At 38.4% G+C, this 12,154-nt stretch overlaps 2 protein-coding genes across 6 annotated transcripts; both read left to right on the top strand.

Moving 5' to 3' along the window:
* The first annotated feature begins 247 nt into the window (after positions 1–247).
* LOC110711615 lies at positions 248–9,804 on the top strand. 5 transcript variants are annotated; one of them, XR_002509382.1, is made up of 9 exons: positions 248–374; positions 791–1,330; positions 2,084–2,524; positions 3,155–3,662; positions 4,097–5,532; positions 6,955–7,468; positions 7,883–7,964; positions 8,225–8,368; positions 9,596–9,804. XR_002509382.1 is itself a non-coding variant. In XM_021890025.1 (6 exons), the coding sequence occupies exons 2-6, from the start codon at positions 805–807 to the stop codon at positions 6,966–6,968; spliced, it is 2,925 nt and encodes a 974-aa protein (XP_021745717.1). In that variant the 5' UTR covers positions 248–374; positions 791–804; the 3' UTR covers positions 6,969–7,586. The 5 variants fall into 5 exon arrangements, 1 of the variants encoding a protein (XP_021745717.1); XR_002509381.1 differs by having other exon boundaries at positions 9,000–9,804; XR_002509383.1 differs by having other exon boundaries at positions 6,955–7,350; positions 8,225–9,804.
* On the top strand, positions 7,184–11,433 carry LOC110711595 (F-box protein At4g22280-like). The gene is made up of 3 exons (XM_021889998.1): positions 7,184–7,350; positions 10,611–10,663; positions 10,973–11,433. The coding sequence occupies exons 1-3, from the start codon at positions 7,184–7,186 to the stop codon at positions 11,431–11,433; spliced, it is 681 nt and encodes a 226-aa protein (XP_021745690.1).
* Positions 11,434–12,154: the final 721 nt, after the last annotated feature.

The raw sequence follows: 12,154 nt of genomic DNA, 5'->3' as shown, positions 1-12,154 counted from the left end.
CATTAGAGATGTTGAGCAACGATCATAAAGCAGGCTGGCACGCGGGCCAAGGGGCAGGCTCGTGCCGTGCTGTACCGGAAAATTGCAACTACTGTCCGTGGCACGGCCCACGGCACGCCAGACGACCACCGTGCCAGGCCAGGCCAACAAACGGACCGTGCCGTGTCTGGTCAAACTTTGTGCCGGGCCGGGCCGCCCGTAGGCCAACCCGGCCCGTGCCCACCTCATGCACCTCTACATATTTTAATCATACTTAGGTAAGTTGCATAAAGATTTACACACCCCCTCCCAAAAAATCAAAAGCCTCTTGGCTCTCGCAGATCTCTCTCGCTCTCTATCATCCCTCCCAATCAACTGTATTTCTTCAAAACCTGGTATTTCTTTTTAATATTTTCTCTCTTCTCAATCTTTCAATTGTATTCATCTTTCAACTTTACCAGTTTCCCAACTTTGTTTTTTTTTTTTTTTTTTTTTTTTGACACATTAAGCTAAAACTTGGGCTAATTGAATATCTTTGTATGCTTAATTTTCTGCATTTTATCTTCAGTTGAGGCTAATTTGACTTATTGATTATTTTCTTTTTAATTGGTATGGAATTTTATGTTATTCGGCAATATGATTTACATGCTTGCAATTTCAATTCATGGTTAACTTTAATTTTTTACTAGGTCAGGTTTACGTACTTAGCCGATTTCTAATTTTTGGAATTCTTGGTAACTAGGGTTTGGATTCTATGATTGGGGCAATTGATTTTTTTTTAGGATTTTTTTTTAATTTTCTGAGATTGTAGGTAATTAGGGTTTGATGGCTGACCGGAATGCGGTGGCTATTCGGCCAATTTGGGCGAGACAGGCTGAGGAAGCAAAGCTGAAGAGTGAAGCGGAGAAAACTGCGGCTGCCAAGGCGGCTTTTGAGGCTACTTTCAAGGATGTGGACAAGAGCAAACCTAAGGCTCTTGATTTATCTTCGGACAGTGAAGACGAGGCGGAAGATCTCGTGAACAAGCCAATTGGGCCAGTTGACCCTTCCAAGTGTACTGCAGCTGGTGCTGGAGTTTCTGGCGGGTCGGCAGGCTCACCTTGTACATTTAATTTGATTACCAAGGATTCAGACGGGAGAAAGATCCCGAAAGGGGATGCTCAGGTTAAGGTTAAGGTTACCCCGGGAGTAGGGGTCGGAGGTTCAGACATTGACGGGATTGTGAAGGACCTGGGTGATGGGACGTATACGGTTACCTATGCTGTCCCTAAGAGAGGAAATTATATGGTCCATGTGGAATGCAATGGGAGGCCTATCATGGGCAGCCCGTTTCCTGTATTTTTCAGTGCAGGTAACTTCTTTTTCACCTTTTTGCTTTTATTTTATTGAACTCGGAGCTTCTAGTTGGTGACATGCAGCAATCGAAAATGGAGTGCAATCTCTTCAGCTAAGGAATAGGAAACTGGAACAATGTCCCTCTGATATTTAAGTTATGCCCCATTGAAATGTGTATGCTTAGTAATTAACTAAGCTCTTTGTTTATATTTACTCGTAATAGTTTACACCTGGAAAACTTTAATTTCGAGTTGGGGGTGGATGGGTGGGTGGGGGAATGTCCTTCTGAAATTAAAGTGATGAACTTAGTGCATTGTATCGCATACTTAATTAACTAAAATCTTTGTTGATATCATTGCTCACATCTGAAGATTTATAACTTCGGTTGGGTGGGGGGATGAAAGAGGGACAAACCGACAAAGGGAGGTGTCTGATTACATCCCATCAGCATGACTATTTTCTTGTCATTGACTTTGCTGATTTTTGTTGGCTAAATATGAGCTTTCTCTTAGGGAGCAGCTGAAATTAATCTGCTAATTGTGTAGAATTACTCGTTGCTTGTCAACTGTTGCATGTGCATATTATTTTGTTTTATTATTCATAATTGGGCTCATGTTTATTATGATAGTAATGTTATTGTGTTACAAGCTGGAGTTTTTTAATGCACTGGTTAGGTGTCTATATGTACTCCTTTTTTGGACTGGATATGAGCTATTTGCTGTACTCCTTATATGTCTTTGCTGAATGGTGTGTGTCATACATTTTACAGGAAGTTCGAATGGAGGACTGCTTGGTGTGGCTCCTACAGTGTCATATCCAAACCTTGTTAATGCTAATATGCCAAACATGCCAAACTATGCTGGTTCTGTTTCTGGGGCATTTCCTGGTCTGGTTGGGATGATTCCTGGACTTGTTCCTGGCCCTTCCGGTGGGGTGATTTTGCCTGGTATTGGAGCTTCCTTGGGGGAAGTATGTAGGGAATTTCTTAATGGTCGGTGCTTCAAAACAGATTGCAAGTTTACCCACCCCACACACAACTTGCTCATGAGTGCAATAGCTGCAACCTCTACCATGGGAACCATGAGCCAAGTGCCAATGGCACCTTCTGCTGCTGCAATGGCTGCAGCACAAGCAATCATGGCTGCTCAGGCTCTTCAAGCCCATACTGCTCAGCTACAGGCTCAATCTAAGCTGTCTAAAGATTCTTCCAGTACTGCACTCTACCCCATTTCCCTTGACCCCCGTTCCCTATTTTGTTTCTTTGAATATTGCTATCATCATTGTCATCACTGTCATTATATTCACTTATCACTATCTACATGTTTCTATCATTGCTACTAATATCCTTCCCCCCCCCCCCCCCCCAAAAAAAAAAACCTCTTTTAAAGAAGTTTCCTTTTTTTTGAGGGATGATGGTTTAGAGCAAATATCTGAGAAATATAAATGTTTACTTTTGTGCTCTAGTAGGTCAGAAAACATTTATATTTGTATCTCATTATTTTCTTTAGGCTTTAGTGTATACTAGCAGTATATTAATCCCAAGAATTTCTTTTGAAACAACATTCAGAAGCTAGTAAATAGAACTTGGTGATCTGCTCAAAATAAGTGTGCTAAATAGTAATATTTCTTGCCAACATAAAGTAGTTTATATTCTCAACATCAGAAACGAATTGTCAATGCTAATGCTTAATGAGTATATTATCATCTATTCTCACATTTAATATCTTTTCTCCTCTCCTCCAGCCCCACCTCCATCCACACCCCACAAAAGTAAACATTTATATACAATCACATATTTTTTTATGGGGATCCTTCTGATGTTACTAGCAACTATGTGCAGGTGCATGTGAGGCAGATAATAAAGCTGATGTGTTGAAGAAAACTGTCCAAATTAGCAACCTCAATCCTCTTCTCACAGCAGAACACCTGAAACAACTTTTTGCCTTTTGTGGTACTGTGGTGGATTGCACCATCACTGACTCAAAGCACTTTGCTTACATAGAGTATGCAAAAGCTGAAGAGGCAACGGCTGCGCTTGCTCTCAATAACATGGATGTTTGTGGCCGCCCCTTGAATGTTGAGATGGCAAAATCACTTCCTCAGAAACCTGCTGGTTCTTCAGCTTCATCCTTGCCAATCATGATGCAGCAAGCAGTAGCCATGCAGCAGATGCAGTTTCAGCAAGCATTGCTGATGCAGCAGACAATGACCGCACAGCAAGCAGCCAGCCGTGCTGCTACAGTGAAGTCTGCTACAGATTTAGCATCAGCTAGAGCTGCAGAAATATCAAAGAAACTGAGGGCTGATGGTTTTGTAATTGATGAAAAAGAGCCAGAGAAAAAATCTAGGTATGACTTGGGAGTTAGTCGTGCTGTTTTGTTTATTTTTCCTGGTGCTTGCTGGTTTCTCTGATACGATTAGATGTCATCTACATAAATGTAGAAGTTGACAACCTGGGGGATTGTTGATGGTGCAGTTTGTTAGGAATATTTCTGTTTTTGACATGTGCCAATATTTGTGGGAATGGCTGTGCTTTGGCTGATTGTTTGCGTATGTGTTATTATTGTCGTGAATCTTGTGCTCATATCTGTATACTGTTGGGATTGTTCTTGCTCTAGCTGTGCGTCATGTAACATGTATATCATGTGCTGTTTTAAAGTTAATTGGTAGATGAAAGGAAATTTCTCCTGCCATACACTTAGTGAACATGACAGAAGTTAACATTGGCCGATTTGGTACCACAGTTTTCTTTTGTTGCTTTTAATGATTTTTTCTATTGCAGATCTCCATCACCTTCTATTGCAAGGTCTAAGTCCAAGTCAAGGTCACGGTCACCTATTAGTTATGGTAAAAGACGTAGATCTCGATCTTTCTCACCTGCACGCCATTTTCGTGGTCGGAGATCAAAGTCTCCTCGAAGGTCTCGCCATAGATCTCGTTCTTTTTCTCCTCAGATAAGACATTCTCGAGATCATAGATCTAGGTCTCCAGTAAGGTATCGCCACTATACAGGCTATGAATATGATAGGCGGTCATATAGAGATGTTAGTGATAGATCTGGAAGGAGAGATTCGAAAGGATCACGTGATTATCATGTGTCTGATTTCAAAAGGAATAAGAGTAGGAGTCCTAGTCCTCGAGGGAGGAGATCGTATCGAGACCGTTCAGATTCACCAAAACCTCGACATTGTAGGAGTTCTGGTCACCGCTCCAAATCACCAGGACTTCACCAAGGAGGTAGATCTTCCCCTGCTAATGATGCAGACAGAAAGTTGAAGCAGCATCGGCGATCTAGGTCTAAATCTGTAGAGGATAGGCACAAGTCGAGTAAGAGAATTGATGAAGGCAAGGAGAAGGCAAAGTATCGTGGTAGGAGGCGTTCTAGGTCTGCATCATCTGAAAATAAGCATGATAAGAGTGGAAAGTTGTCCCCCCAAAGTTCAGATGAGAACTTAACAACTCATAGAAAGCGCTCAAAGTCAAGATCAAGATCAAGATCAAGATCAATGGACACTAAGGATCATTTGAAGGTGAAAGAAGGTGAGCCTGTTGATGAAAAAGAAGAACCAAAATGCAGGGAAGGAATTAGATCCACTTCAAATGTCAAAGAAATGTGCAAGAAGACATCCTCTCAATCAGTGGATGAGAATAAATCTAAGATATCCAGGCACTCAACATCCAAATCTATTAGAGATGATGTTGAGCGTAAGGGAATAAAGGATGAAGGCAGGAAAGAAAAACGGAAGCATCGTGACAGGAGGCGTTCCAGGTCATTATCAGCAGAACACGAATCCCACACAGGCAGCAAGTCCTCTCGGCATAGAGAGGACAAATTGAAGTATAAGCATAGAAGACGGTCAAGATCAAAGTCTCCTGAAGTCAAAGAGAAAAGGAAAAATAGCAGAAGCATTAACGATAAACTAGACCGCAATAGCAGAAAGTATGTAAAAGACGACGGCGAAAAAAGTTCCAGGAATTCAACTGACCTCAGGGATGGAACTTCCTGTAGCAACTGTTCTGGAAAGAACCACTCTATCATTGAGAGTGAAAGATCTGAATGTGATAAAAGCAAGTCAATGAAAGCTGCAATTTATGAAAGCGAATCCGATAGATCTGATGTTGCGGAAAACTCTAAGAGCCAGTCTAATTGTGATCCAGAAACCTTTGCTGAAAATAACAACATTGGCGCTGAGCCTGATTACTCTTTTGAGCGAGAAGGTGAAATTTAGTTTGTATATTTTTCCTTTTTTCATTCATCTGCATGTCTACATCCCTGTTTTATCCTTTTTTTTAAAAAAAATAATTTATAATTTATTGTTTTTATCTTTCCTCTTTCTTATTTTGTGGTGGGGAGGGGAGCCAACGGGGCTTTGGCATACAGTTATCTAATGTTTCAGATACCGCTGCTTTTGTAATTTGGCTGATACCCTAGACTTGTATAAATGCTGATGGACGCGGTAAAATATACTTCCTCTGTTCTCTTTTAAATGCAACACTTCCCATAAATGGAAATGTCATATTAAATACAACACACTATAAATGGTAAGTTTTTTTGAGTGAATTTTCTGTTTTACCCTTAAAGCCTAATACTTTTACTTTCTTACTCATTTCACTGTTAGATTTGATTAATTTACCCACTCCCCTTTTATGTTACTCTATATTTCTCTCTCATCAACCCCTCATTTCTCCATTTTTAAAGTTCCACCACCCTACTGCCATACATAACCACCTACCACCACCACCACCTCCACCAGACTCTACCACCATCTCTCTCACCGACATCACCAGCACTCCACCACTCCCATCGACACCATCCAACTTTCACATTTCACCACACATACCGACACCACCACCACCTCTTTCGTCGAGCCCACCGACACCACCACCAACACTTTTACTTCGATCACCGACTCCCCCACCACTTTGACCACCAGATCTGCAAACCTTGAAACCCATCCACCTCCTCTACACCTCAAGATCTGCTACCCATAACACTAAAATCGTGATATTCTCAAAATTACCACCATTCTTCTCACAATCTAGCTCCAAATCACCGCCACACCTCAAGATCTACTACCCATTACGCCAAAAATAGGGGAGGGCAATAAGGGCGGAATTTTGGATGGGGTGTAGATCGTAGTTGCGGTGGGGATGATTGTGGGTTGTCCAGATTAAAATTCTTTCACTTCATTCTTTAATTTGTCTTCTCTTAGAGCTAATTTTGTTTCTTTAAATTTATTTGATCTAGCATTCTGCTATTAATTTTTAAATTTTTTTTCGTCAATTTTAAGACGTGTGTGGTGCTGTGACGGTGGTTGCGCTAGACCGCTAGTGGTGGTGGTAACGGCGGCAACAGTTTATGCAGTGGCGGTGTGGTGGAGGTTACTGTGACTGTTGAGGTGTTTTAGTAGTTGGTAGGGATGGAGTTATTGAGTGGGGTTGGTAATTAGAAGGACTAATTAAGTGAATTAAGTCACATGGGACTCACCCAAGTCCACTTTCTTAGTTTCTGTGCAAAAGTGTGTTGCATTTAAAAGAGAACGGAGGAAGTACATCAAAATTCAAAAATTTATGCTCTATGTCTGAAGTTCTAATAAATTTGCGCTTTTTGCTAAAAAATATTAAAAATTTTATTTACAGGTGGTGATAATTGAGAAGTCAATAATCAGCTCATTCAGATTCTTTAACTGCAGTTACTCATGGCCTAGTTGAGGTTAATGTTGATAAGCATTACGGACAGTAAAAATTTCAGATTTACTGCCTTGGAGAGATATTCATGTGGGGTTGCTCACCTAAGCTACAAGCTGTCTTCATATTAGGAAAATGGTTCTGAAGCTTGAGGATCACATCTTTCTTCAAATTTCTTCACATGGCAGTGACAGTTTGGCCTCAGGCAAAAGCTAGTGAAGGATCAATATGTTTGAATTCTGAACTTGCGGATGAGCAGTGGCTTGCTTATATTTTGTTTCAGTGCCCAGAGGTTTCTGATGATATTGTTCTTTACACAAATTGGCCTTGCTGCCTCTTTTTTTGCAGGTATGATGGAGGTGAAAGAGAGCAATGGTTTCTTTGTTGGTGACTTGTCAAGCCTTTTTATCTTCCTTTATGCAATGTCAACGTCCAGTGTTAGTAGCAAGGTTCTTTGATATAAAGTGTATGTTAACTTTCTCTTGCTAAAGCAGAAACGAATTTCTTGCAGTATTAATTGAGGACAATTATGTCTTTTTAATCTGAGTTTATCCTAAAATAATCTTGAGATGTTTTGTTGTTCATGTCTTTGGTAAGATTTTGCATGATAGAGAAATGGGCTATCTGGTTGGCAGCTTTTAGATTTCTTTCCATTGTGTGTTTTCTGGTAAAATGTTAAATAGCTGTTTTGAGATTTGTTTAGTTTGTTTTTATTTTTCATTTTTTTTTTTACTTGTGTCTATGATGGGTGGTCATTGAACCTCTCCTTGTAGTGTCACTGATCTTAGGTCTTTTCTCTCTCTGTTTTTTTTTTTTTTTTTTTTACTTTTTTTTCTTCCCTTTTCTCCCGGGTGCTGGGTCTGTTACATTTGATGCACAGGTGCTGACTTCACAATGGAGGCTTCTGTTAGAACTTTTCCAAGTGAAATTTGGAAGGACATGTTCTGTGAATTTTAACTGAGGTATGCCGTCAAGGGAGAGTCTATTTTGTATTATGGGATTGACAGGTGTTGTCGAAGATTGCTTATCTATAGATATTTGCTCTATATATGAAGGTTTATAGCCATATTGCTTTTGAGTTCACCAGTGCTTGGCTTATGCCAATACCTTTTGCCTTACTTCTTTTTCTTTTCTTTTTTTCCTTTTCTTTAAAAAAAATTATTTTCCCCTTTGGTCTTTCTTTCTTTTCTTTTTCCCCCCTTCCTTGCTCTCCATTTTCCAGAAACTTCTCCCATTAGCTAAGCTACTAAGTTCAAGCAGAAGTAGATGTGCTGAGTGAAAGCATGAAAAAAGGAATTTGTCAAGCAAAGCAAAGTGGCCCTGCTGGTAGACTGTATGTTTCATTGTTAACACTAGTTAACTTCAGGTAATTTTCTGCCGAGCCTCTGAATTGATCTGGCAGGTGTAGTCGGTCTTTTTGTTCATATTGGCAAGTCTTATGTCAATATGATTATGTTTATGAAATTTTCATGGGAATAACTTTAGTGCAGCTTATTCAAGTTTCTCTGTTTCTCAATTGACAAGTAGGGTGTCAAATGCTCTCTTGTATGAAATGGTGAAAATGGCTCAATCATAGCTGATGTGATTGTTTTCTGGTTTGTTAGAGGTGTGAAACAATTAGCAATTCCTGGACCAATGTTGGTTATCTATGATATGTAGATATGCATATGCGAGATAATACATCTGAAAAACTTATAATACAACTATATAAGTAGCTTATACATTGCCTGGTTATCAGAAGAAAACTGCCGCCCTAACGTACCTTTTGGTCTTTTTTAAGGTTCATGGAAATTTGCTTCAATTGGTAATCCTGTCTCAAGTATTTACAAATGCAGTTGTTTTTACTGCTACATTTTCTTGTCTTTTATGTGTTATGGACTTATAGTACCATCTTCAGTATCTTGATGTTTTTTTCCTTCCCTTTTATTTGTTGAGATCCCTCGGCCCTAATTTCCCCCTTTTATCCCATTTCTTATGTTTTCTGTCATTTATACTAGGTCGAGCAGTGTGATTGGACGCTGAAGCATGTGTCCAGTGTTCCCGTATTATCATATTTTCGAGGACTTTTTTTTTTCTCTCTTTTGTTGGAGGGGGGGTGGGGGGAATGTTTACATACCTGAATCTTTGCTAATTATTTTTATATATCAATCATTAAATATAAAAAATCATGATTTCTGTGCATTACTTCCTACAGTACATAAGTTTAGTACAGAACAGAAAGATTATTGAGCGAGTACAATCTTTACAGTTCAAAACTTATTGGTTCCAATTCCACTATATTCACATGTCAGAACAACACAGTTTAGTATTCTTACGAGTCTTATCTCTTAAACACGGACACTACTTATTTTAGGACAACTTTAAGTACTTTATGATCAATCTACCACGAGGTGCATGATACGTAAATAGAATCTACAGCGCGAGGGTGGCCTAAAACTATATGAGCTTTGTGCCTGTCTATGGGGATCCAATGTTGATCTTTGCTGCCTTGTATATATGTGGAATTAGTGACTGTTGTATCCATATTATTCCGTTGGTCTTTATGCAGCTTTTTGGGACTAAAGCTTTGTTGTTGTTGTTGCTCTTTATTCAGCTCCTTTTCTGAGATTTCGACTGCTTGGACCTATTATTGTTCATATCTCAGAACATGCAAGTGTTGCTACCTCTTTAACGCATTGTGAACAGTTGATTGTGTATTATTGTTCATATCTCAGAACATGCAAGTGTTGCTAACTTGCTACCTCTTTAACGCATCGTGAACAGTTGATTGTGTATTAACTATAATCCTCCCTTCGTTTCAAATTCCATTTTCTTCATAATAATATCCTTTTATATTTGTCCAATATTTTTAAAAATTTATTTTTCATGCACATTCGGCCATAAACTACTACCAAGATTTTCGAAACGCATGTGTTAATAAGGACACTCGTTAATGACAATTACAGGTTGGATGTTATTTTTTTTATTACGTAATAAAAATGAATTGAGTAATACGATAAAAACATACTCAATATCTTCTTCACCTTAAAAGAACAAATACCTTTGTATCCTTAGCATTAGAAGCATATAACCACTTATAATTGGCTTAAAAGGTACAAAATTTATTAAAAAGGCTAGTATCTCATACAACGGGTAGTTGGTGTACCACGTAAATTTGCAGAATATATAATGATTGCATAAGATATTTTTTCTGTTTATTAGGTGCAAATTAACTTGATTTAGAAGTCAAAGTTAAGATAGAAGTTTGATATCAAAAGAGTTTTCTAATAATATTAGGCATGTGATACCATGTTTTTTTTTTTTTTTTTGAAGAACGTGACACCATGTTTAAGACAAGGGTTAGTTCTTGTTTATTTGTTTGTATTTTGTTAATTAATATCCAATTTCCATATTCTTCAACCAAAAAGCATACAAGAATTCAACTCCACTTTTTCTAATCATACACAATAAACGCTGTAAATTTTCTTTTGATTCAAATCCTATGTTTGATCTCAAATCCAACTCCAAAGCAATGTTGAGGTAATTCTTCGACTTTTGTTTGATTGGTTTTTTAACAAGATAGAGAGAATTCTAGTTTTCATTGGAAGTGTCATGCTTTCTTGCTTCAGGTGTAGAAAACAACGAAAAAGGGATGAAGATAATGCAGTTAAAGATAGGATCAGTAATTTACCTGATCATGTTTTATTAGACAACATACTTTCATACCTTCCCACAAAGGATGTCGTTGCAACTAGTCTTTTATCGAGGCGATGAGGCGGCTTTTCACCGGGGTAACACGCCTCGACTTTGACGACTCCCCTATATAACATTGTTCGGAACATCCACACTTGATCGAGCTTTTCCCTACTTTCAAGATGTTTTGTTGATAACGTATTGCAAGCATGTCAGTCGACAATTACCACCACATTTAGACTTCACTTTGCGAAAACTAATCTGGATTGTAATGTAGGGACTGTAGGCTATTGTTAAGATACTTGTTGTTACCCCGAATTGGAACCTAAACATGTTAATGAATGGATAACATATCCCTCAACTCGAGGGGTTAAAGAGCTCGATATTCATATTCGTGTAAGGGAACCTGCTGATAAGCTGCCCTCGGCTATCTTTAATTGTCGAACACTCGAGGTGTTGAAGCTCGACGTGAATCTTGATCTTGAAGTCCCCTCGTCTTTGTGTTTGCCTAACTTGAAAGAGTTGCATATCTCTGTAGTTTGCTTCCCGGTTGATGACTCTTTGACTAGGCTGGTTTCGAGTTGTCCGTCTCTTGAGTACATGACTCTATGTGGTTCCTTGAGTCCTGAAACTCCCATTAGTATATCTTCAAATTCTCTTCGTATATTGAAATTGAATACGTTTTTCTGTAGTAGTATCTTAGGGTGCAAGCTTGTACTTGATGTTCCGAATTTGGAGTATTTTATGGTATGTGTATGATTGTGCGCCGTGTTCCGAATTGGTCAAGTTATGTTCAATTCAAAAACTACAATAGATCGCAAGACCTCCTTATAGAAGGTTGCAAAGGTTATAACAAACTAAGCCATTGAAGTTGAATTAGTAAGAGAAGGGGTACTAAAGTTGCGATTGGAATGAATTTGGTAAGCAATACAATGCTATTTTGTGTAAGCAAAGTGAATTATATAGAAAACTCTGTGCATGTCTCAATATGGATAATTGAAGTCTTTTTATTGGAGATAAGAAAATATCTTGTAAATGTTTTAATTTCAAGCATGGGAATACAGCTAAGTGTAGTATTATATTGGATAACTAAGTTTGTTAAAAAAAAAAAAAAAAAAAAAGTCTAAAGTATTTACTTATTCTAAGAAAAATAAGTTCAGATAAGTTCAAAATTTAGTTGAAAAGAACAGACTTATTTTTTTCTCTTACAAAACAAACAAAAATAAGTCTAATAAATAAAAAGAAAATTTGTGAGAATAGTCCTTTTAAGTAGGTCTTTTTGTTGTACAGGTCCTTTTACAAAAAATGTGGCATAAAAGGTCCTTTATCACATCTAGGTTGTGGCGAGGGTCCTTTGACCGGATTCCGACCATTGACCTTTTTTTTGGCCAAAAAAAGTCACCATGACCACTTAAAATCCTTTTATTCCCCTTCGCCCCTTACCTTGCTTGATTTGTCTTCAATTGCCTTCAATTTTAAT

This window comes from Chenopodium quinoa, unplaced genomic scaffold, assembly GCF_001683475.1.
Source record: "Chenopodium quinoa cultivar QQ74 unplaced genomic scaffold, ASM168347v1, whole genome shotgun sequence".
In the NCBI taxonomy this organism is placed as follows: Eukaryota; Viridiplantae; Streptophyta; class Magnoliopsida; order Caryophyllales; family Amaranthaceae; genus Chenopodium; species Chenopodium quinoa.
Note: the sequence above shows the minus strand (reverse complement) of the source record. Positions and strands in the feature narration are given on the sequence as shown.